A 27,098-nucleotide genomic window follows, 5' to 3' on the forward strand; every position below is an offset into this window, starting at 1 on the left:
GACCCACATCCCGGGGGAAGCGGGGAACGTTGAGTCCAAGTGAACCATGTTCCACACCTCCATTGCTGAGGTGGTCGACTGGAGCTGTGGCCATAAAGCGGTCGATGCCTGCCATGGCGGCAACGCCCGAACCTGTTGGTGGACACCAGCAGTGAGGGATGCCGTCAAGCTGAAGGAGTCTTATCGGGCCTTTTTGGCCTGTGAGACTACTGAGGCATCTGATGAGTACCGGCTGGCTGAGCGGAATGCAGATTTAGTCGTCACTGAGGTAAAAAGTGGGGCTTGGGAGGAGTTCGGTGAGGCCATGGAAAACGACTTCTGGAAGGCTTAGAGGAAATTCTGGCGTCTCAGGAGGGGGAACATCATGGACATCTGGGACAGTGCCTCTGGAGTTACAGACAGGGGTGGTGGTAGCCCTTTTTAAGAAGGGGGCCGGAGGGTGTGTTCCAACTACAGGGGGATCACACTCCCTGGTAAAGTCTGTTTAGGGGTGCTGGAGAGGAGGGTCTGTCAGGAAGTCAAATTTCAGATTCAGGAGGAGCAGTGTGGTTTTTGTCCTGGCCTTGGAACAGTGGACCAGCTCTACACCCTCAGGAGGGTTCTCGAGGGTGCATGGGAGTTCACCCAACCAGTCTACATGTGTTTTGCGGACTTGGAGAAGGCGTTCGTCTGTGTCCCTCGGGGAGTCATGTGGGGGGTGCTTCGGGAGTACCAAACCCCCAGATACAGGCTATTCAGTCCCTGTACGACAAAGTGTCAGAGTTTAGTCTGCATTACTGGCAGTAAGTCGGATTTGTTATAGGTGAGGGTCGGACTACGCCAAGGTTGCCCTTTTTCACCCATTCTGTTCATAACATTTGTGGAATTTCTAGGCGCAGCCGAGGCATGGAAGGGGTCTGATTTGGTGGCCTCAGTATTGCATCTGTGCTTTTTGCAGATGATGTGGTTCTGTTGGCTTCATCAAGCCGTGATCTCCAACTCTCACTGGAGCAGTTCGCAGTTGAGTGTGAAGCAATTGAGATGAAAATCACCACCTCCACATCTGAGACCATGGTCCTCAGTCAGAAAAGGGTGGCGTGCCCTCTCTCGGTAGGGGATGAGATCCTGCCCCAAGTGGAGGAGTTCAAGTATCTTGGGGTCTTGTTCATGAGTGAGGGAAGAATGGAACGGGAGATCAACAGACAGATTGGTGCAGCATCTAAAGTGATGGGTACTTAGTATCGGTCGGTTGTGGTGGAGTAGCTAAGCCGAAAGGCGAAGCTCTCAATTTACTAATCGATCTGCAGTCCTACCCTCACCTATGGTCACGAGCTGTGGGTCATGACCGAAAGAACAAGATCCCGGATACAAGCGGCCAAAAGTAGTTTCCTCCGCAGGATGTCCTGGCTCTCCCTGAGAGATAGGATGAGAAGCATGGTCACCTGAGAGGAGCCAGATGAGGTGGCTCGGGCATCTGATAAGGATCCCTCCTGGATGGCTCCCTGGTGAAGTGTTCTGGCAATGTCCTACCAGAAGGCGACCCCGGGGGCGACCAAGGACACCCTGGAGAGACTATTTCTCCCTGCTGGCATGGGAACGCATTGGGATTCCCTTGGAAATGCTGGATGAAGTGGCTGGGGAAAGGGAAGCCTGGGCTTCTCTGCTAAAGCTACTGCCCCCGCGACTTGACCTCGGATAAGCGGAATGGATGGAATGCTATGGAATGATATATATATTTATATATATATATATAGGCTCCAGCACGCTCGCGACCCTAGTGAGGAGAAGCGGCTCAGAAAATGGATGGATGGATGGATGGAGTTACTGGTTTCTAACTTTTGAAATCAAGTAATCAGTAAAGTAACTACAGTAAGTTACTTTTAAGCTCAAGTAATCAGTAAAGTAACAAAGTTACTTTTTCAAGGTAACTGTGGCAACACCGTTAAACAATGTGCAACATGATGTCGAATCAACAAAATTTTCAACGTTGATTCAGGTTGAAACGTACTATTGGAAAAATAACGTTGGTTCAATGTTGTTTCAATAACTGCTGTCAGGGCATTATTTTCTGAATCTTAAAAAAATCCTTCACATTATATTTCCTCCTTTTTCTAGCAGTTAAACTACTCAAGTTTTTCTGTTTTGAATGGGTCAGGAATCTTAATGGAAACTATTTTGCCAAGCCCTGCTGAGACCGGAAGTGCTTCCTCGTGCTCGTGCACTTATAGTAAAACGATGGTTTACGAATGCCTCAGTGTTGGAACTATTCCATTTACGAACCACAAACCGAACAAAAATATTATTAAGATTATCGCAGAGGGAGAACGTTTCATTCATCAATTTTGTGCCGGGTGAGACAGCCATTTTTTCCGTAGCATTGCATTCCATTGTGATGTTTTGTTATGCTGGGTGATGGCGCCACCGATGTCACTGTTTAGTCGAGAAGGATCAGTCTTTGTTTTCTCTGACTTTGCCTCTCTATTTCTTTTTTGGTGTCGTGTTGTGAAAAACAATTACAAGTGTATTTTGACAAATGTAGGGGAATGTTTTCAAATGTAGGAAGTAAAAGTATAAGGTCGTCAAAATAAATACTCAAGTAGAGTATCAAGAATATACTTATGTACAGTAATTTTAATTCACAGCATATTATTAATTAAGGGCGCTGATTTGTCATATTGTATTTATGCAGGCAATTCTGTAATGAACGTAGCAGGCTTTTATTTTGTCAACGTTAATGGGAAGTACCTAGGTTGTTTATTCGCACTTGACGTTGGTGATTTGCTGGAAGGAAGAAGTCTCATCGGAGGCAAATATGACCAAGCGAGTTTTTAGACCTCTCCAGGTAAACTAATCCTCCCATTCGCAAAGGTTTTCTGTACCATAGAGATGACTGAATTGGGTGACTCGTCGACATAGTACAACCAATCAATAGGCATCAGCTGGATGGATGTGGTAAGGAAATATACTGTAAACAGTGAATCCGTGGTGTGTGTGTGTGTGTATATATATATATATATATATATATATATATATATATATATATATATATATATATATTGCTTGGAATTTCCTCCTATATTTGGCGATTATTTAATGCTGATTGAGCATCACGTTTATCACGGGCTTTTGATGACCTACTTTATATGATGCGGAAAATATGTTTACAGTACGATCCAGCCTTGGAGGACAGAACGTCTGAGATCTGTGTAATGAACGTGGCATGAAGATAAAAGATGGACATATTTGGGGGATTACTAATCATTTTTCCAGCCAGTTTTATTGCCATCATATCAGGTGAGTCATTGGTGTCTTCGTGGTCCTGTGTACTCTTGCACTTCATGTCGAAATTGACACCGAAGCACTTTCTATAAACACGGTGGACTAAGGGCGACATTTGGTTCTTAAAAAAACGTTAATGAGGGGCGTATTTAATGAATATTTCTTGAAATGCATTTCGGCAAATTTTCAGTGCTTCTGTGCCGACTGCACGGAAGCACTATCGGGTCCAAGCCCAAAAAAAAACGGAGCTGCAGCAATGACACACATACTGTAAGTGTTAACTAACAATCCCATGGTATTAAAAAAACAGCCGGCTCTTTCGGCCCCAAACGGCTCAAATTAAAAATAAATAAATAAATAAATTATGCGTAGTAATGAAAGAAAAAAAATACAATACAGTTTTGTTATCTTTAGGCTATTTAAAATATGCCTTTATCTATTCACTCTACCTGATCCTACAAAAATAAAATACAACAAACGTAACTATTTTCAGTTGAACTTTTAACTATTTTAAGCTTTAACTTTTTTTAACGAAACAAATTTAAAGTGAAACAATACAGAAACACTGAAAAACACACGACAAAATATTAATTCAAATATGCAAAACAAAATAAAAAACATATCAGCATTCATAAAACTGTCTGCAGATAAGATTGGCATCTAGAAACAGCAAGTGCCTCACAGCTTTGAGGAGCTGAACCGGTTTCTTCTTTGGCGGAAATGATTTTCCCTCATTTGAAGAAGATTCTTTCAGAAGGGACTGACGTTTTAACAATGCACAGTCTCCTGCATCAGCCGCAACAGTTGCATTCAATACACTGGCACCTTTGTGAATATCACATTCAAATGCTTGTCTTTATTCTTCCCCTTGTACAGATGGGTGCCTTCATGTGCAGGTAATTTTGGGAGCCAGTTTGATTAGAGATTTTTTTTCCTGCACACTCTACTCTGCCTTTGGATTGTCAATAAAGTGTGTCTAGATTTTACTCCTTTTCCTGCTATCACTCATTTTCTTAACTATATCTTACCAGCACGTTTGCGTTGTCTCTCTTTGTGGCCCCTTGATCTGTTTCTCTCTGTGTAACTGCCGCCCCTTCCCCCTCTATCAGCACGCAGTCAGAGACAACGCCACACAATATTGACCAATCACGTGTGGGCTCAGGAGCCGGCTGTCAGTGTTCCCTTCAAAGAACCGGCTCTAAGAGTCCTTTTGTTCGCGACCGACACATCACTAGGGGCAGGTGGGGTGGGTGTGGTCGTCATCCTATGTAATTTTGGCACATGCGTATTGGATTGATTGGCAGAAGTCCCATTCACTTCCATACAATATTGGGTTAAAAAAAAAATGTGGCTTTTTATCACAGTATGCAGGCTTGGGCCAGCTGAAGCCAAGCAAAGCTATGCAGCAAAACGTCTGTAGAACAGTGGCAACCAAAACTTGCTTTAAATATGAAGTTACAGACAAATGTGTGCCAAATCCGTCCACTGGGCTGAACAGAAAGGATGAGTATTTGATGGACGACTTTAAATTTCGGCCTACACACAAGATTTAATGAAAGTCTACAAATCTCTTGATGCATAGTAGTGTTAATCATTCATTTGTTGATTAGAAAATGTTTAGATAGCGTAACGTCGCCAGATGTGACGTGTATTTGCGTATTTTGCTTAGTATAAGGCACATTGTAATTTGTATAGGATAGTGGGACTACTATAAAAGGTAAAATATCACAAAAGTAACAGAGGCATCAAGTATTTAAGAGTGAGATACAAGTTATTAGCTAATGTGGGATTCATCTTTTGTCATTGCCTTTGGGCCAGCTATCATTAAATATGAACATTATATGACATCTAATATTGTAATATTATATTTCAAAACAAGTTAAGGTACAATAAATGTGGCACGGTGAATGACTGGTTAGCACATCTGCCTCACAGTTCTGAGGACCCGGGTTCAAATCTGGCCTCCCTTGTGTGGAGTTTGCATGTTCTCCCCGTGCCTGCGTGGGATTTCTCCGGGTACTCTGATTTCCTCCCGCATCCCAAAAACATGCATGGTAGGTCAATTGAAGACTCCAAATTGCCCATAGATGTGAATGTGAGTGTGAATGGTTATTTGTTTATATGTGCCCTGCGATTGGGTGGTGACCAGTTCAGGGTGTACCCTGCCTCTCGCTGGGATAGGCTCCAGCACGCCCGCGACCCACGTGAGGATAAGCGGTATGGAAAATGAATGAATGAATGAAGTTAATATAAAGATACGTGTCTTAACATTTCAATATACAGTAAATTGCCGAAAGCAAACATGGTCAGTCAGTATGGTTCCATTTGTGTTACGTAATGGCTGCACGTAAGCCTTCAATGAGCTTCATGTGTCTTTGGGATGCTGTGAAAGCTCTAAGAATCCTTTGTTTTCAATTTGTATGTTCAACCCACAGCGCAACACGACATTAACATTTATTAGGTATGTCACAATATTCACGATATCGCGATATTGTGAAATTAAAAAGTGCCTCGATATCGTCATGATGTCTCGGTATGAAATAATGAACTGTTGTGTGTAAAATTTAGTTTTGGGATAGTGATACGAGGCCACACTGCTTAGCCGGCTGCTGGAGCACTTCAGTTCCTCATTTGAGTGTAAACGTACCCGATTGGACGTTTAACTCATGTGACCGTGTGGGTATGTCACAAGAAATACACTGACTGACTGACCCACGTGGCGGAAAGGCTGCGTTAGAAGGACCCGGAAGCATTGCAACTTGCAATGGCCTACTACACTTTAGTTGAGAGGCAAGAGGCGCCTTGTTGTTCACGCCGGCCTCTGTCCCAGCAAACGGCATGGGTCTGCGTTTGCGTTGGCTGTTGATTTTCGGCCTTGGGTTCCCCATATTTGGATTTTGGTTTCGGTCAAGAATTTTAATTTCTGTACATTACTAGAAATAATTGCACTAACTTTAGGAAAACCCCATACACTGCAGTTTGCCTACCAACCGAGTATGGGTGTTGAAGATGCCAAGATCTTAATTTTGGACAGAGTGTACAAGCATCTTCAACAAGCCAAATCCCTTGCAAAACTTTTATTTGCTGATTTTAGCTCAGATTTTAACAAGATGCAGCCACATATTTGAATTGAGAGGCTATCCTCTCATTTTATGGTACCTGATCAAATTTTATTGCTGATCCTAAATTTGTTAGACAGACTGCAGCAGGTTATTTGTGAATGGATGCAAGTCTTTACTCATATCCTCAAACAGGTTCTTTCCAGGGCTGTGTCCTTCCTCCCCTGCTATTTATTCTTTACACCGACAGCTGCTGATGCTTTAAAGAAAACAGCCATCTTGGTAAATTTTCTTCTCCTACCCAGCAGCTCCATTTCCAGCACCCTTTGTAGGAATGTCCCGAACCAACTTTTTCACATCTGATCAAATACTGATTTTGTAGCTTTGAGTTTTGGCTGATACGGATATCGGACTGATCTGATATCAGCAATAATCTTACATACTTTACTTATTTTGTAGTATGGAATGTTATAAAAGGTTTGATCAAGTGATATTACTCAAACAGAGAACAATATTCATCAACGTTTGGAAAGAGGAAAAACTGACCCATTTATTATTGACCAATGGGTTACATAAAGTAACTTTAAAAATAAGAATGTACTACAATAAAAATATGAGAAAATCCTGAAAAATAACTTCAGTAAAACCATCCATCCATCCATCCATTTTCTGAGCCGCTTCTCCTCACTAGGGTCGCGGGCGTGCTGGAGCCTATCCCAGCTGTCATCGGGCAGGAGGCGGGGTACACCCTGAACTGGTTGCCAGCCAATCGCAGGGCACTTACAAACAAACAACCATTCGCACTCACAGTCATGCCTATAGGCAATTAATGCATGTTTTTGGGATGTGGGAGGAAACCGGAGTGCCTGGAGAAAACCCATGCAGGCACGGGGAGAACATGCAAACTCCACACAGGCGGGGCCGGGTATTCAACCCGGGTCCTCAGAACTGTGAGGCTGATGCTCTAACCAGTCGCCCACTGTGCCGCCTCAGTAAAACCAATAATAACAAAAATATATTTATATTGCAACATAAGCACTGCTTAACTGAAACATATGTATATTCTACATCCATCCAACCATTTTCTGAACCCCTTATCCTCAAGCGGGTCGCGGGAGTGCTGGAGCCTATCCCAGCCAACTTCGGGGCAGGAGGGGGGTTAGACCCTGGACTGGTTGCCAGTCAATCGCAGGCCACATAGAAACAAACAACCATTCACACTCACATTCACACCTATGGGCAATTTAGAGTCTTCAATCAACCCAGCATGCATACTTTTGGGATGTGGGAGAAAACCGGAGAACCCAGAGAAAATCCACGCAGGCACGGGGAGAACATGCAAACTCCACACAGGGGAGCCCAGATTTGAACCCGGGTCCTCAGAACTGTGAGGCAGATGTGCTAACCAGTCATCCACGGTGCCGCTAGCATATTCTACATTTGAATAAAAAATAAATTAGAAAACCATGAAAAATAACCAACTAAGATAGGCTCCAGCACTCTCGCGACCCTTGTGAAGATAAGCGGCTCAGAAAATGGGTGGATGGATAATCAATAAAAATTATACTTTTAAAGTGCAAAATAACAAAGTTTGATTCAGTTATTTTTTACTGTCAGTATTTTGTGGCAACAGTATTTAATTTCTCCACATGTGCTGCAATACACTATTGAACTTGAACATGAATATGCAACTGGGGTTTAGTTTTATTGAGACTGTCGTGGCGGATAGGAATCATGTAGTGAGAATCAAGGTCCTTAGCTGTCTGTGTGGCTTGTTGGGATTGCTGTTCCTGCGGTGCACATTTTGACCCCTGAGGGACAGTGTGGTGCATGCAATGAGAAACACACTTGCAGTAACACAGTAAGTCGAAGTCACAATCGAATATTGTTAAAATATTACTCGTTTTTTACAGTGTTTGAAGAATAAACGTCAGAGAGTATTGTTATATTGCCCGTTTGTATGTGTTTATACAGCATTTGGGTACCAATATTCATTATTTTGAGAGATATAAATGCCGCAGAGTTGCCAACTGTTACGGAACGTTCATATTTTGTTACGGAAATCACTGAATGCTGACTCATTATAGCCATAACACCAATTGTTCCAGATATTGGGGTAGAAAATAAATCCAACGTCCGACATTACTGGCGAGTACGGCACTGTGTCCGGCTACAGGGACGAAAACAGAAAAAAAATTCTGCTTGGGGGTACGCTATTTTATTAGGTGACCCCCATCTCCCCCGGCTTCCAAGCCATGGAGGCAAAAGTTCTCTCTGCGTCCGGTGTCAGTGCATTGTCAGTAAGTAAATTGCAAGTCGGTAATCATCACCTCGATGGTAGCGAATAAGCTGCATTTCTTACAATGCTTCTTTGTATCGTTTACGTTATCACAGAGGGCGAGGAGTGGTTTCCATATATGGAAAAGCATAATGCTAATTGCTAATCTATTGTGTCATGAAGTAATACCAAAATAAGTGATTGGGTCATACAGTACACTTGTCACATACATAAGTCTGGCTGGAACCGCGTTATAGCAGAGAGTAACCACGTTTGAACAACAAAAAAAAGCAATTTATATGCGTCGGGAGATATAAATATAAAATAATTAATGGCCTCACAAAACACCACCTGAACTGGAACTGAATTAATACGTCACTGGAGATGTCATCTGAGAATGGGGTCAGGGTAAAAGTATATTATTATTAATAATAAATATTTGTAATATAAAATACGATAGCCTTTATTAGTCCCACAATGGGGAAATTTCCATCATTTCAGTAGCAATAGTGGATATAAAGTACATTCACTAAATAGAAATTTAAACTATAGTCCATGCATAAACTATCCAATTCAAGCTATGAGCAATGTTATTTGTTTGTTTGAAAAATAGAGTCGTGGGTTTTAATTTTGGCGTTTGAGATCTGATAAATCAGATTTTTTCTTTTAACCAAGGTTCAAAACAGAATTAGTAAAGGCGAATTTTGACGATGGCACCTCAAAATCTTATATACTTAGATTCAGGCTGCAACTGCGTCCGCCATTACAAGGTTGATGCAATAAAAACAAAAAATTGAAGCCCAGATTTATTTATGATAAGAGTCATGATTATGTTGTGCAGTTGAACAGTATGCAGAATTATTTGACATAATATATTGCAATAACTGTCCCGCGGTAATGTTCTTGACAAAATTTTGAAAATATGGAAATTCTGACATTCATTCATTCATTCATCTTCCGTACCGCTTATCCTCACTAGAGTCGTGGGCGTCCTGGAACCTATCCCAGCTATCTTCGGGCGAGAGGCGGTGTACACCCTAAACCGGTTGCCAGCCAATCGCAGGGCACATGTAAACAAACAACCATTCACACTCACATTCACACCTACGGGCAGTTGAGAGTCTTCAATCAACCTACCATGCATGTTTTTGGGATGTGGGAGGAAACCGGAGTACCTGGAGAAAACCCACGCAGGCGCGGAGAGAACATGCAAAGTCCACACAGGCGAGGCCGGATTTGAACCCGGGTCCTCAGAACTGTGAGGCAGATGTACTAACCAGTCTTCCAATGTGCCGCCGAAATTCAGACAAATTTGGACAAATTGTTCTGAAAGTAGCGGCACGGTGACCGACTGCTTAGAGCATCTGCCTCACAGTTCTGAGGACCCGGGTTCAATCCCCGGCCCTGCCTGTGTGGAATTTGCATGTTCTCCCCGTGCCTGCGTGGGTTTTCTCCGGGCACTCCGGTTTCCTCCCACATCCCAAAAACATGCATTAATTGGAGACTCTAAATTGCCCGTAGGTGTGACTGTGAGTGCGACTGGTTGTTTGTTTGTATGTGCCCTGCGATTGGCTGGCAACCAGTTCAGGGTGTACCCCACCTCCTGCCCGATGACAGCTGGGATAGGCTCCAGCACGCCCGCGACCTTAGTGAGGAGAAGCCGCTCAGAAAATGGATGGATGGATGGATGTTTTGAAAGTGGTGGCACGGTGACCGACTGCTTAGAGCATCTGCCTCACAGTTCTGAGGACCAGGGTTCAATCTCCGGCCCCGCCTGTGTGGAGTTTGCATGTTCTCCCCGTGCCTGCGTGGGTTTCCTCCCACATCCCAAAAACATGCATGGTAGATTAATTTACAACTCTAAATTGCCCGTAGGTGTGACTGTGAGTGCGAATGGTTGTTTGTTTGTATGTGCCCTGTGATTGGCTGGCAACCAGTTCAGGGTGTACCCCGCCTCCTGCCCGATGATAGCTGGGATAGGCTCGAGCACTCCCGCGACCCTAGTGAGGAGAAGCGGCTCAGAAAATGGATGGATGGATGTTCTGAAAGTGAATATCCATAGGTTGGCAGCTCTGACGCCGCAAGTTCAATGCTATATTTCAGTAGCTCTTCAATGATGTTTTTCATTCATTGTGTGTTAGCTTTGAGCTATATCTATAGTGATATTTGCTTACAAAAACAAAGAAAGCTACAAAGTCTGTGACATAATTGAATATTCAATACGTGTAATTCTATTTTTATGCGGTTTTAGTTTTACAGTGAACTTAAACTGGGGTGTCAGTAAACGACTTTAACCAAGCAACATTCACTCTTACTTCTTGCTACTATGTTAGCATCTTAGCAAGCTGTTGTGATCACGTGGGCTCTGCATGCTGTCTGGGTGCTGCTGAATAGAAGTGCTGGAGCGGCGCATGGAATGGACTGCTTGTATTAGCGTGGTGAAATCAGAGATTTTACATCCAGTGACCCTCCTTGGCACATATCCAAATCATCTCAATCTGGCCTTTCTCGCTTTGTCTTAATAACCTTCCAGTGTGATAATCAAAGGGACAGTCCGGTGATATCATTGCAGACCGTGTCCATCCTCTTCACTCTGAAAGTAAATTTAAGCATCTTCAACTCTGCCACCCCCCCAGCACTGTCTCGTGTCTTCTGGTATACAGTATGTGCTCACATCTCCAAACCATACAACATCTTGCTACCATCTATGAACCTTTCCTTTCACTTTAGCTGTTGCTCTTTTCTCACATATCACCCCTGACACTTAACTCCACCCACTCCATCCTGCTTGTACATTCTTCCACACTCTTTATTGTCTGAACATTTGATCCCAACGACTTGAACTCCTGCACCTTCTCCACCGCTACTTTGTAACCTTACCATTCTACTGTCCACTCGTACAATCACACGTCTTGCTGTGACTGACCTTTATTCCTCGTCTCTTCAGCGCTCACCTCCATTTCTATTGGTTCTCTTCCACCTGCTCCAAACTCTCACCACAGATCGTAATATCACCTGTAAACAGAGGGCTCTAGACTCTCTTTTTTTCCCCACAAAAATTAGGTGCACCCAAATTTTAGACCGCATTGCATTCAACAACACAGTTTTACAGGTTCACTCTTTAGAAAAAAACAACAAAAATTAATGAATGATGATGATTATGATTATTATTATAAAGCATAACTAGACGAAGAAGTACGACTCAATGAGTTGGGCAAATTATCTAATAGCAATTTTTCTTAACAAATATTGTGATTTATCATGCAATATTTGAAGAAAAGTTTATTTTTTGCATTATTCACTATAAACAGGCAATAAATGATTCTATATTTTGGACCAACACAAAATTGGATGCAGTCAACATATAAACAGCTCTTTCTTGGAGGCCAGACCTGCATGTTATGATGAAATGAGACAGAGGTGGGACCAAGTCATTGGTTTGCAAGTCACAAGTAAGTCTCAAGTCTTTGCCCTCATGTTCCGAGTCAAGTACAAAGTCGAGACAGGCAAGTCCTGACTCAAGTCTCAAGTCGCGACGTGCAAGTCCAGAGTTAAGTCCTACACTTTGAGTTTTGAGTCTTCGGGTCATTTTAAGAACAAAATAAAAATATATTTTAATATATATAATACTGGCGGCACGGTGGGCGACTGGTTAGCACCTCTGCCTCACAGTTCTGAGGACCGGGGTTCAAATGCCAGCCCCGCCTGTGTGGAGTTTGTATGTTCTCCCTGTGCCTGGGTGGGTTTTCTCCGGGTACTCCGGTTTCCTCCCACATCCCAAAAACATGCATGGTAGCTTAGTTGAAAACTCTAAATTGCCCGTAGGTGTGAATGTGAATGCAAATGGTTGTTTGTTTGTATGTGCCCTGCGATTGGCTGGCGACCAGTTCAGGATGTTACCCGCCTCTCGCCCGAAGATAGCTGGGATAGGCTCCAGCACACCCGTGACCCTAGTGAGGATAAGCAGAACAGAAGATGAATGAATGAATGAATATATAATATTGAGTAGTGGTACATTCGCCTGACTTCGGTGCAGGCAGCGTGGGTTCGGTTCCCACTCAGTGACGGTCTGAATGTGAATGTGTGTGTCTGTCTCTATTTGTGCCCTGCGACCTGCTGGCCTAGTCAGGGTCTAGTCTGCCTTTCGCCCAAAGTCAGCTGGGATAGGCTCCAGCACCCCGTGACCCTTACCAGGATAAGTGGTGTTGAAAATGGATGGATGGATGGATATATACATATATATATATATATATATATATATATATATATATATATATATACATTTGTATGTATGTATGTATATATACATATAAATATACATACATATACATATATATACATATATATATATGTATATATATGGCGCCGTCAACCTGCAGGGCGCTGTTGGAAATTCAGCTACTGTGGGTCGAAGTCAAAGAAGAAGAAGAAGAAGAGGTGGAAAGCGGGTTCTTCGGCAGAAAGAGAAGAGGAAAACACAGAGCCTAGAACTGAATGTGGGGACGTTGAATGTTGGGACTATGACAGGAAAATCTCGGGAGTTGGTTGACATGATGATTAGGAGAAAGGTTGATATATTGTGTGTCCAGGAGACCAGGTGGAAAGGCAGTAAGGCTAGAAGTTTAGGGGGAGGGTTTAAATTATTTTACCATGGTGTAGATGGGAAGAGAAATGGAGTCGGGGTTATTTTAAAAGAAGAGTTGGCTAAGAATGTCTTGGAGGTGAAAAGAGTATCAGATCGAGTGATGAGGCTGAAATTTGAAATTGAGGGTGTTATGTGTAATGTGATTAGTGGCTATGCCCCACAGGTAGGATGTGACCTAGAGGTGAAAGAGAAATTCTGGAAGGAGCTAGATGATGTAGTTCTGAGCATCCCAGACAGAGAGAGAGTCGTAATTGGTGCAGATTGTAATGGACATGTTGGTGAAGGTAATAAGGGTGATGAAGAAGTGATGGGTAAGTACGGTATCCAGGAAAGGAACTTGGAGGGACAGATGGTGGTAGACTTTGCAACAAGGATGCAAATGGCTGTAGTGAACACTTTTTTCCAGAAGAGGCAGGAACATAGGGTGACCTACAAGAGCGGAGGTAGAAGCACGCAGGTGGATTACATCTTGTGCAGACGATGTAATCTGAAGGAGGTTACCAACTGTAAGGTAGTGGTAGGGGAGAGTGTGGCTAGACAGCATAGGATGGTGGTGTGTAAGATGACTCTGGTGGTGGGGAGGAAAATTAGGAAGACAAAGGCAGAGAAGAGAACCATGTGGTGGAAGCTGAGACAGCACGAGTGTTGTGCAGCTTTTCGGGAAGAGGTGATACAGGCTCTCGGTGGACGGGAAGAGCTTCCAGAAGACTGGACCACTGCAGCCAAGGTGATCAGAGAAGCAGGCAGGAGAGTACTTGGTGTATCTTCTGGCAGGAAAGGAGAGAAGGAGACTTGGTGGTGGAACCTCACAGTACAGGAAATCATACAAGGAAAACGGTTAGCTAAGAAGAAGTGGGACACTGAGAGGACCGAGGAGAGGCGAAAGGAATACATTGAGATGCGACACAAGGTAAAGGTAGAGGTGGCAAAGGCAAAACAAGAGGCATATGATGACATGTATGGCAGGTTGGACACTAAAGAAGGAGAAAAGGATCTATACAGGCTGGCCAGACAGAGGGATAGAGATGGGAAGGATGTGCAGCAGGTTAGGGTGATTAAGGATAGAGATGGAAATATGTTGACTGGTGCCAGCAGTGTGCTAGGTAGATGGAAAGAATACTTCGAGGAGTTGATGAATGAGGAAAATGATAGAGAAGGGAGAGTAGAAGAGGCAAGTGTGGTGGACCAGGAAGTGGCAATGATTAGTAAGGGGGAAGTTAGAAAGGCATTAAAGAGAATGAAAAATGGAAAGGCAGTTGGTCCTGATGACATTCCTGTGGAGGTATGGAAGCATCTAGGAGAGGTGGCTGTGGAGTTTTTGACCAGCTTGTTCAATAGAATTCTAGTGCGTGAGAAGATGCCTGAGGAATGGAGGAAAAGTGTACTGGTGCCCATTTTTAAGAACAAAGGTGATGTGCAGAGCTGTGGCAACTATAGAGGAATAAAGTTGATGAGCCACACAATGAAGTTATGGGAAAGAGTAGTGGAGGCTAGACTCAGGACAGAAGTGAGTATTTGCGAGCAACAGTATGGTTTCATGCCTAGAAAGAGTACCACAGATGCATTATTTGCCTTGAGGATGTTGATGGAAAAGTACAGAGAAGGTCAGAAGGAGCTACATTGTGTCTTTGTAGATCTAGAGAAAGCCTATGACAGAGTACCCAGAGAGGAACTGTGGTACTGCATGCGGAAGTCTGGAGTGGCAGAGAAGTATGTTAGAATAATACAGGACATGTACGAGGGCAGCAGAACAGCGGTGAGGTGTGCTGTCGGTGTGACAGAAGAATTTAAGGTGGACGTGGGACTGCATCAGGGATCAGCCCTGAGCCCCTTCCTTTTTGCAGTGGTGATGGATAGGCTGACAGATGAGGTTAGACTGGAATCCCCGTGGACCATGATGTTTGCAGATGACATTGTGATCTGCAGTGAAAGCAGGGAGCAGCTGGAGGAACAGTTAGAAAGATGGAGGCATGCACTGGAAAGAAGAGGAATGAAGATTAGCCGAAGTAAAACAGAATATATGTGCATGAATGAGAGGGGTGGTGGGGGAAGAATGAGGCTACAGGGAGAAGAGATGGCAAGGGTAGAGGACTTGAAATACTTGGGGTCAACCGTCCAGAGCAATGGTGAGTGTGGTCAGGAAGTGAAGAAACGGGTCCAAGCAGGTTGGAACGGGTAGAGGAAGGTGTCAGGTGTGTTATGTGACAGAAGAGTCTCTGCTAGGATGAAGGGCAAAGTTTATAAAACAGTGGTGAGGCCAGCCATGATGTATGGATTAGAGACAGTGGCACTGAAGAGAAAACAGGAAGCAGAGCTGGAGGTGGCGGAAATGAAGATGTTGAGGTTCGCTCTCGGAGTGACCAGGTTGGATAAAATTAGAAATGAGCTCATCAGAGGGACAGCCAAGGTTCGATGTTTTGGAGACAAAGTTAGAGAGAGCAGACTTCAATGGTTTGGACACGTCCAGAGGAGAGAGAGTGAGTATATTGGTAGAAGGATGATGAAGATGGAGCTGCCAGGCAAAAGAGCTAGAGGAAGACCAAAGAGAAGGTTGATGGATGTCGTGAGGGAAGACATGATGGCAGTTGGTGTTCGAGAGGAGGATGCAGGAGATAGGCTCTCATGGAAAAGGATGACGCGCTGTGGCGACCCCTAACGGGACAAGCCGAAAGGAAAAGAAGAAGATACATATATATACATATATATATATATATATACATTTGTATGTATGTATGTATATATACATATATATATATATATACATATATATACATATGTATATATGTAGATATATATGTATATTTGTGAAAATGTTTTAATGAGATTGAAGACTGCTTGAAGAGAAGAATATCATCAGCATACAGATTGATTTTGTGTTCTATCACTAGTGAGCAGATACCTTTTAATATTAGCATTCTGACGTATAGCGGCAGCAAGAGGTTCGATGAATATTGCAAATAGCATTGGTGAGAGTGGACATCCTTGTCTGGTTCCTCTTTGTAATGTAAAATGTTGCTATCCAATGTATAAAAGTCTCCACAGCCAAATTTGCAAAGTACTGCAAACAGGAAAGCCCAGTTACCTTTATCGAAAACTTTCTCTGTGTCAAGTGACATGGTGATTGCGTTTAGATTTTTACGCTGTGACATGCTGATTACATTTAACAGACGTCTGACGTTATTTGTGGGACTCATAGTGGATTATCGATGGCCGTACCTTTTCAAGTCTTGCTGCGAGGGCTTTCGAGATAATCTTGATATCTCCATTAATCAGTGATAAGGGCCAATAATTAGCCGGAAGAGTGGGGTCTTTACCTGACTTTAGTAATAACTTAATTGCAGCTGTGTTGGCTAATAATTGTAGCTTTATCGTTTATCTCCTTTGACTGTTCTGAAATATAGAGGCACTAGTATTGGCCACAAATGTTTAATGAATTCAACGGAGATTCCGTCCGGGCCAGGCGCTCATCCCGATTGCATATTTTTTTAATGCGTTATGTAATTCTAGGATGGTCAAAGCTGTATTTAATTTGTGTATTTATTTGAGGAATGTTTAGGTCCTTAATAAAAGTTTCAATTTCTTTTTGGTCTGGGTTGTTCGAAGATGCGTATAAACTGCTATTATAATTGTAAAAAAATTCCTTTATTTCTAGCGGTGACTATGTACAGTTGCCGTTTGAATCTTGAATGCCTGTAATTAATGACTTTTTTTTTATTGCGCTGAAGTTGGTTCGCAAGGAATTTTCCTAATTTATTATTGTACTCAAAGTTAGTGTATCTTAACTGTTGCTGTAGAAAATCTGTTCTTTTTGACAAGATAACGTCTAATTGATGTTTTGGTTTCTAAGTGTATCTGTCAGATTAATTGCATATTCTTCTGTGAGGTGTTTAAGTTTTTCCTCAATTCCATTTTCCAATTGTTGTTCTTGTTTTTTTCTTATACGAAGAGTATGATATGATTCGACCTCTCAATACAGCTTTCCCGGTTTCCCACAGCAGAGATAGGGATATGGTTGGGGAGTTGTTGAATTTCCAAAACTCATCCCATTCCTTCCTCACGAAAGAATCAAAATCCAGGTCCTTCAATAGGGACGTGCTGAAGTGCCATGTTGGTGGGGGTCCCAAACTTGACTCAACTTTTAGATTGAGAGAAATTGGTGCATGGTTGCTGATGATGATTGGATGTATTTTGGGGGTAATTCTTTGAGCTGCTGAATTGTTTGAAAGAAAAAAATCTATTCTTGAGAAAAAGCGGTGAACCGACGAGAAAAATGTATATTCTCTTTTTTTACGGTTTTTCAGCCTCAATATGTCAACAAGACCAAACTCGTCCATACACTGCTGTAGTATATTGTGGCATTGTGGCTGATTACTATTTTTGAGATTTGAGCGATCTATTAGGGGATTTAGCATAAGGTTAAAATCACCACCCATGATAATTGTAGAATTGGCTGACAAGTTTAACAAGTGTGAAAAGACAATGTGAAAAAAGGCTGGATCATCTTTATTAGGAGCGTATACATTGACAATTGTATAAAGCTTGTTAAATATTGTAGCCTGTATAATTATGTATCGGCCTTCTGGATTTGCTACTGTACCATTTATTGTAAAAAGTAGTTTTTTTTATGGCGTAGTATTGAGACTCCTCTTTGTCTACAGTTATAAAAGGCCAAGATAGCCTGAGTGAAATTAGAGTCAATGAGCCATTTTTCTTCTGACTCAGTAAGGTGCGTTTCTTGTACTCTGAGGAGGTCTTTTTTAAATTTAGTAATATAATCCATAATCTTAATTCTCTTTGCCTGCGATCGAATGCCATTGACATTCCATGACACAAAAGTTATGTGTGACATATAATGGGTGTGTGTATCATAATTTTAAATAGATTTGGTGCTAAGCATTCTTTGTTGTTGTTTTTTGGACAGTTTTTGGGAGATTTTTTGGTATTTATTTTGTATAAAATGTGATTTAAATAAAATTATAACTGTTCAAATAAATAACATTTATCATGCAGTAGATATCCATTTATTCATTGATATTTTTTTCAAATTATTTTCAAACCATCCATCCATCCATCCATTTCCTGAACCGGTTTGAATTTTAAAGCACTTGGACTCGTAAAAGATATTGAAAATGGGGTACTGTGTTTGTATTTTCTGTGCTTTTGGTTTCTTCAAAGAAATACATATTCAGTGATACCATGCTGGCTATTCTACTAGTTTTTTTTGGTTTTATTTAACACACCTAGTGGCCTTCAATGTGATATGTATTCTAATTAAGAGCATCCATTATCTGGATTTGGTAATCTGAAAAGTTTGGATCTGGATCAGATTGATCCAATCTAACTTTGAGCAACTGGGATAAAAGTAAAACAGATTACGTGATCCTGGATAGCCAAAAAAGAGATTTCAAAATCTGGATAATTTTGATTCAGACGACACCTATTGAACAACTGGACACAGAAGATCACTTTTATATGGGATATTTAAAAAAAATAAAAAAGGGATTATGAAATCTCGACACTCAAGGTTCTGTCGGGCGGGTGGTGGGAGGGGGGGGGGGGGGGCAGTATCGTTCCATGTTCAAGACTTCCTTTTGGACCATCCGTTTTCTCCTCTAAAGATTCTGGAATTTGCGTCCCAGGGAGATGAGGCTGGAGAATGATCACAACATATTTGGCAGGGACCTAAAAAGTGGCTCAAGTCTGGACAGAGCTGCTTGCATGAAAATGTAGATGCTTTGAAATTACCTGCCTATATTTTATCTACCTTCTTGTATTCTATGTACTTTACCTTCTAAAAGCCTCCTCTGGACGTGTTGAGGATTAGCATTCCTGCTAAAAGACTTAAAGCAATGCATGTCATTTGTCCAATGTTTTTGTGATGTTCATATCAAATAAATGAGTGAATAAAAATAAATGTTAAAAAAAGCTTTCTTGAAAAAGCACATTGTCTGACCAAATGCCTGTCATGCGCATATATTACATATTGTATATTATTATATAACCTTAATCTAGATCAGTGTTCATGGTACATTAAATTCAAATTTTTATTTTTTTAATGTTTTCAAAACTGCATCAATGCAAGTGCGATTAAAAATAATAGCCACACAAATAGACTCTTAGACAGGGATTACCAAATCTGGATCATTCTCATCCAGATTACTTTTTTTTGAAATACTGGGCCCAGATGCTAATCTGATAATCCTGAACAGATGTATCCTGCAACAGAAAGAGTAAAAATGTCTGATGAAACCGGAGAGTAAGTAGGTATTAGTAATACTACTACTTCAGGAGGAGGAGGAGGAGGTTATTTCTGTTTTTGTGGACATGTTGCCATCAATAATTAAATGGACAACCTGTGGCAGAAAACCCCTAGGGCATTATGTCTTCATAATAATACTGTATTGCTATCCTCAAATGAGCAAGATGATAAAGCAGGGTGAGGAACTGCGCAGCAGTGACGTCATCCTGTAATGCCCAAACACTGGTCAGACCCAGGGATGAAGGACCACACCTACTGTATTCTTCATCCATCACTTGCATACATCACCACCACAAGTGCCACATCCGCTTGCTTTTCCAACACACTTGTAACGACAAAATAAACAACTGAAAATGTGTTATTTTCCTACATGCTCTTTTTTGTTGTATGCGACAGACATTACACCCCTTAATTCAGGGTGGGCCACATCAGTGAACCCACATACTGTAAATTTACTGTATAAAAGCTAGGGGTGTAATCAAGGCCGAGCCAATGTGGCATCTTAGTTTTTTACTGTATTTTACTGTACTGTATATGGTCTCTCCCTCCATCAACGATTTACATAGGCTTACCAAAAAGTCAAACACCAATACTTTTTAGCATAGCATAGCATAGCATTTATAAGATAATGTGTTACACAATTTCAAATATAAAATAGAACACTTTCTTCATTTCATTACTGTATCTTGCTGTTGCGACAGCTCATGGGACAAACCAAAAGTAGTAACAACTTGACCTCTCTTTCTCTCATTTTCCCCCTTTTTTTCTTCCGTGTTCTGGACAGCTTTAGTCATTTTGACATGTTTGCAGAGTTCTCTGGGGTCACATCAATGAATTTGCGCCTATCCCAACAGAGAGAGAGCAGTATACCAATCAGCCAGATGGGGGAGCATTTGCTATTATCATTTGAAATTATATTAATTGGGCATTTCTTTAAATCTGAATCTATATTGTCTGTTTTCCATGTTAAAAGTTGTTTGTCAAGTTATGTTTATTTTTAATTTGAATCCATTTTGTCTATGATTTCCATGTTAAAAGTTAGTTGTTAAAAATTATTGCAAATATGTGCAGCTTGTCAGCCTGTCCATCAACACTGAAAACAGGAAGGGACTCAGGGCTGATGCAGTCCCACCTCCGCCTTAAACTCCGGTCACACCTACTGCTCACCTCACCACCGTTCTGCTGCCCTCATACATGTCCTGTACGATTCTAACATACTTCTCTGCCACCCCAGACTTCCGCATGCCGTACCACAGTTCCTCTCCAGGTACTCTCTCATAGGCTTTCTTGAGTCTAGATCCACAAAGACACAATGTAGCTCTTTCTCACCTTCTCTGTACTTCTCCATCAATACCCTCAAGGCAAATAATGCATCTGTGGTACTCTTCCTAGGCATGAAAACATACTGTTGCTCGCAAATCCTCACTTCTGTTCTGACTCTAGCCTCCACTACTCTTTCCTATAACTTTATTGTGTGGCTCATCAACATTATTCCTCTATAGTTCCCACAGGTCTGTACATTGCCCTTGTTCTTAAAAATGGGCACCAGGACACTTTTCCTCCATTCCTCAGGCATCTTCTCATCCCGTAGAATTCTGTTGAACAACCTGGTCAAAAACTCTACTTGAAAAAGACCTGGAATTAGCAGGTACTGTTGTGACAAGGAAAACACTGAGTAATGCACTCCGCCGCCATGGACTGTGTGCACGCTCACCACGCGAGACCCCAATTGCTGAAAAAAAGCACGTTAAAGCTTGCTTAAAGTTTGCTGAACAACATTGGACAAGACAGTTAAATACTGGGAGAATATAATCTGGTCTGCAAAATTGAATTTTGGATGTCACAATCTACACTACGTTTGGAGGAGAAATGGCACATTACCCTAAAAACACCATACCAACATTGAAGTTCGGAGGTGGGAACATCATGGTGTGGGGCTACTTTTTCAGCAAATGGTACTGGTAAACTTTATTGAAGGAAGGATGAATGGGCAAACGTACCGAGTTATTCTTGACAAAAATCTGCTGCCATCTACGAGGATGATGAAAATTAAACAAGGGTGGACATTTCAGCAGGATAATGATTCAAAACATACTGCTAAGGAAACTCTCAATTGGTTTCAAATAAGAAAAATAAAGCTGCGAGAATGGCCCAGCCAATCACCTGACTGGAATCATATTGAAAATCTATGGAAAGACCAGAAACTCAAAGTCCATAAAAGAACCGCATGGAACCTTCAAGATTTGAAGACTGCTTGTGTGGAGGAATGGGCCAAAATCACACCAGAGCAATGCATGTGACTACTTCTCCATAGAGGAGGCATCTTGAAGCTGTCATTGCAAACAAAGGCTTTTGTACAAAGTATTAAATAAATAACACTTTGCGTGTTCAATACTTTTTCCCATGTCATTTCACATTATTGCACGCAACTTAATTTCTTATTTTATTTGTTCTACTTTCTTTGTATGTATGGATTACTTGTGTTGTTCTCAACATCTGGTGAAACTTTCATGTCAATAGCACCTTTGGAAATATATTTAATGAGGAAAATGGTGACGTTAAAAAACTTATTTCAGCCATTGTAATTGATTTTTTTCGTTCTGCTGATATGTTTTCTAATGCAATATATTGTGATGAGATTTCACCAGTGATTAATGTTAATAGATTTATTTTTCCATTTTAATAAAATAGTTTTCTTAGCGGTAGCTAACGCAACAATAATTGATTGTGAATATTTATTTGGGAGGTCGATTATGCTTAAGTCGCCAGGTATGCACAAGCTTGAGGAAATTGGAATCCTGCAGTTCAAAATATGAGTTTCTGTGTAACCAAAGTACAAAAGCATTGAATTGGTGTGCATTCTCATATAGCATGAAAATTGGTGTCTTTTTTTTTTTTTTTGGTGCATTGCATGCATATATTAGATGGAGAAAAGCCCATTTTATGCATTGTGTATTGAGTAAAGTGTGTTCTATGGAGCACTCTATATTGTATAAGCTGAAATGTCAAATGCCTTTTTTGTCATCCTAAACGTATTGTTACATATCTGTATCCAGTACTTACTGTCGACAAGACATAGAAAGGTCTTCTTCCCATTTAGTGATTGGCAAGTGCATTGATTTAGTGCATGAGAATAATTTATAAACTTTTGAGTTTTTTTTCCTTTGCAGGATAAGCTTCCATATTTGCTGAACAAATTCCAGCGATTCAAGGGTGCTCTGTAGTGTTGATATTCATTATTTATTTTTTTATTTTTTATTGCTGCTTTTAATTTATTGTATTGAAGGAAGTTTCTGCCTGTTATTAGAAATTCTTGCTATGCCCCACAGGTGACCTAGAGGTGAAAGAGAAATTCTGGCAGGAGTTGGACGAAGTAGTTCTGAAAATCCCAGACAGAGAGAGAGTCGTGATTGGTGCAGATTTTAATGAGCATGTCGATGAAGAAGTGATGGGTATGTTTGGCATCCAGGAAAGGAACTTGGAGGGACAGACGGTGGTAGACTTTGCAAAAAGGACGGAAATGGCTGCAGTGAACACTTTCTTCCAGAAGAGGCAGGAACATAGGGTGGAGCGGCGGTAGAAGCTCGCAGGTGGATTACATCTTGTGCAGACGATGTAATCTAAAGGAGGTTACTGACTGTAAAGTAGTGGTAGTGGAGAGTGTGGCAAAACAGCATAGGATGGTGCTGTGTAAAATGATTCTGGTGGTGGGGAGGAAGATTAAAAAGACAAAGGCAGAGCAGCGAACCATGTGGTAGAAACTGAGAAAGGAAGAGTGTTGTCTCACCTCTTCTTTTCGGGAAGAGGTGAGACAGGGTCTCAGTGGACAGGAGGAGCTTCCAGAAGACTGGACCACTACAGCCAAAGTGATCAAAGAAACAATCAGGAGAGTACTTGGTGTATCTTCTGGTAGGAAAGGAGAGAACGAGACTGGGTGGTGGAACCTCAAAGTACAGGAAATCATATAAGGAAAGAGGATAGCTGAGAAGAAAAGGGACACTGAAAGGACTGTGGAGAGGAGAAAGGAATACTACTAAAGAAAGAGAAACATATCTATACAGGTTGGCCAGACAGAGGGATAGAGATGGGAAGGATGTACAGCAGACTAGGGTGATTAAGGATAAAGATGTAAATGTGTTGACTGGTGCTAGTAGTGTGCTGGATAGATGGGAAGAATACTTTGAGGAGTTGATGAATGAGGAAAATCAGAGAGAAAGAAGAAGAGCCAAGTGTGGTGGACCAGGAAGTAGCAATGATTAGTAAGGGGGAAGTTAGAAAGGCACAAAGAGGATGAAAAATGTAAAGGCAGTTGGTCCTGATGACTTTCCTTTGGAGGTATGGAAGCATCTAGTAGAGGTGGCTTTGGAGTTTTTTTACCAGCTTGTTCAACAGAATTCTAGGGGATGAGAAAAATGCATGAGGAATGGAGGAAAAGTGTGCTGGTGCCCATTTTTAAGAACAAGGGCAATGTGCAGAGCTGTGGGAACTATGGTGGAATAATTTATTTGCCTTGAGAATGTTGATGGAAAAGTACAGAGAAGGTCAGAAGGAGCTGCATTGTGTCTTTGTAGATCTAGAAAAAGCCTATGACGGAATATCCAGAAAGGAACTGTTGCCCTGCATGCGGAATTGTGGAGTTGCAGAGAAGTATGTTAGAATAGTACAGGACATGTATGAGGGCAGCAGAACGGTGGTGAGGTGTGCTGTAAGTGTGACAGAGGAGTTTAAGGTGGAGGTGGGACTGCATCAGGGATCAGCCCTGAGCCCCTTCCTGTTTGCAGTAGTGATGGAGAGGCAGACAGGTGAGGTTAGACTGGAATCCCTGTGGACCATGATGTTCGCAGATGACATTCTGATCTGCAGTGAAAGTATGGAGCAGGTAGAGGAACAGTTAGAAATGTGGAGGCATGCACTGGAAAGGAGAGGAATGAAGATTAGCCGAAGTAAGACAATAGTCAGGGCGCAGGTGGAGACAGGCTAAGCAATGATACGTGGAAGGTCGGATCAATTTTAAGAGACTGTGGAAGTTGGAGTTGAACGGACATGGGATTAATTATTTTAATAATGGGAAATGGACCGATAAACCGTTGAGTGAGTTTTCGGGATTCTGTTTGGAGTTTGAGGTCACGGGAGGAAAGCCAAACGGACTGACCCACCTTGTACTCAGGTGCAAGGGAACGACAAAGGTCCGAGAGCCGTTTATTCCTCTCCGCCGATTGGACTGAGGCCGCCCTGACGTCCTTCCACACGGACTGGACCCTCTTCAGATGATCCGTCAACCGCCACCGCATGCTCCTGTTCCTTAAATAATGGGGCTTGAAAACTATAGCGTGCGGCAACGCCGTGAAGGGCTGACTCTAGGGATTGATTCGCCCGCTCCGTCTGGCCGTTGGTCTGTGGATGGTACCCTGAAGACAAGCTGGCTTCTGTGCCCACCGCTTTGGAGAATTCTTTCCAAACCAGGGAGGAGAACTGGGGACCTCGGTCCGAGACAATGTCGATGGGGATACCATGGAGTTTGATGAACCCTTGTTAGCAGTTTCAAAAGCAGACAGTAGTTTGGAAAGGGGTATGTAATGGACATATTTGGAAAATCAATCGACAACAGTAAGAATGACAGTGCTACCTTCAGAGGGAGGCAGGCTGGTGATGAAATCCAAAGCGATGTGGGACCATGGGCGGCTCGGGATGGCTAAGGTGCGCAGCAGGCCAGCTGGAGGCAGATGTGAAGCCTTTCCTCGGGCGCAGACAGCAGGCTTGGACAAATTCCCGGGTGTCTTTGACCAGGCTGGGCCACCAGAAATGTTGCTGAATGAATTGTATGGTGCGGGTCATGCCGGGATAACACGTGAGCTTGGAGTTATGAGCCACTGAAGGACGTCAGAGCGTGCGGAATCGGGTACAAATAGATTAAAATTAATTCGGAGGGCCAGTCTTTGGGTCAGGGTGAGTCCTTTGTGCGCGTTTGACTATTTGTTCTGTTTTCCAAGAGGCTGCACCGACGAAGCAGGAGGAAGGGAGGATTGTCTCGGGTTCTGCAGGGCTGGAGGGGGGTGAGTATATGTGGGACAGGCCGTCAGGTTTGCTGTTGTGGGATCCAGGTCGGAAGGAGAGGCTGAAATTGAGTCAGCTTAGGAAGAGGCCCCAGCAAGCTTGTCGGGGGTTAAGGCGCTTGGCGGAATGGAGGTAGAAAGGTTTGTGTGATCAGTCCAGATGATAAACGGAACTTCAGTCCCCTCGAGCCAGTGCCCCCACTCTTCCAATGCCCTTACGATGGCTAACAGCTCTCGGTTGCCAACGTCGTAATTCCTCTCGGCTGGGGACATGCGGCGGGAAAAAAAGCACAGGGATGAAGTTTCTGGGACGTGGGGTCCCGCTGAGAGAGGACGGCCCCAGCCCCAGTGTTCGAGGCATCAACTTCCACCATGAATTGGAGGGAGAGGTCGGCGTGACGTAGGATGGGAGCACTGGTGAACAGGGTTTTGAGTTGGTTGAAAGCTTGGGATGCTGCCGGGATCCACTGAAAGGGGAAACTGGTGGATATGAGGCTGGTGAGGGGAGGTGCGACCTTGCTCTAGTTGCGGATGAAGCTGCGATAGAATTTGGCAAATCCGAGGAAACGTTGGAGTTCTTTCCGGGTGGTGGAAATGGGCCAGTTAATGATTGCTTGGATCTCGGTGGAGTCTGGTTGCATCTGTCCTTTGGCAATGATGTAGCCTAAAAAATGTACAGAGGAGAGGTGGAATTTGCATTTTTCGGGTTTGACATACAGGCGGTTTACAAGGAGGTGCTGGAGGACTTGGCGTACATGACTGCGGTGTTCTTCGGGGGAGCGAGAGAAAGTGAGGATATCGTCCAAGTACACAAAAACAAACCGGTTTAACATGTTACGGAAGACGTCATTGATGAAGGTTTGGAAGACTGCGTTAATCTGAATGGCATGACCAATGTAGAGGAAACGCCATTAAAAGATGACACCCAGCACCCCAGTCTCAGGCTACCGCCTCTCTCCCCGCCGAGGTAGATGACCGCGGAGTGGCTAGATTCAACTTCTCATACAGACGCTAAGTGAATTACAAGCCAGGAGCATCAAAGTGGAGACAAAAGACACCTAGTTTGCTCCAGAACGCTAAATTAATTAATTTACACCACCAGCCAGCCCAGAGAATCTCACCAACAAAGGTGTCTCCTCCCTGCTGCGCCGGTGCGACACCTGGCCAGTCAAGCCAGACAATAGACGGGGTACTAGCAACATCCAGAGGTGCCGGGGAGCCACTGAAACACAGGTTCAATAACCACAGTCTGCACAGGACTTGACTGGGATCTAATATTTTAAGAATTTTAAATGAACGCCACTAGTGACTGTATTTCTGCAAACTTGAATGTCTGATGTCGAATCTGTTGTCAACTGAACCAGATGAAATGTTTCACTCCACACCACACAAATGCCACATTGCAAATATTACAGTGTTCTCAACAAACACATACAATTGAAACATTCGTTACAGGGATTAAAGAGGATGGGCGCTGGACAATGCAAAGCGAAACAATGGTTTCGTTATCTTAAATCCAATAATTACTATTTTATTCCACAGGTTT

General features: G+C 42.6%; 1 protein-coding gene across 16 annotated transcripts in view; it reads left to right on the plus strand.

The window, feature by feature from the left end:
• The first annotated feature begins 2,681 nt into the window (after positions 1–2,681).
• The window catches only part of ca10a (carbonic anhydrase Xa), a 176,190-nt gene continuing 151,773 nt past the window's right edge, over positions 2,682–27,098 (plus strand). For 9 of the 16 annotated variants that reach the window (XR_009785619.1, XR_009785618.1, XR_009785620.1 and 6 more), the window contains exons 1-4: positions 2,738–2,931; positions 3,147–3,273; positions 4,135–4,154; positions 20,734–20,766. Coding sequence is in view for 13 of the 16 variants with exons in the window: in XM_061755756.1 (XP_061611740.1) it covers positions 3,200–3,273; positions 4,135–4,154; positions 20,734–20,766 (127 nt within the window). In the remaining 3 variants the exon portion in view is untranslated. Of the gene's footprint in view, positions 2,932–3,146; positions 3,274–4,134; positions 4,155–20,733; positions 20,767–27,098 lie in introns of all 16 variants that reach the window. The other 7 variants (XM_061755763.1, XM_061755765.1, XM_061755757.1 and 4 more) reach the window with 6 other exon arrangements.

The sequence above is a fragment of the Phyllopteryx taeniolatus genome, chromosome 19 (genome assembly GCF_024500385.1).
Source record: "Phyllopteryx taeniolatus isolate TA_2022b chromosome 19, UOR_Ptae_1.2, whole genome shotgun sequence".
NCBI classification, from domain to species: domain Eukaryota; kingdom Metazoa; phylum Chordata; class Actinopteri; order Syngnathiformes; family Syngnathidae; genus Phyllopteryx; species Phyllopteryx taeniolatus.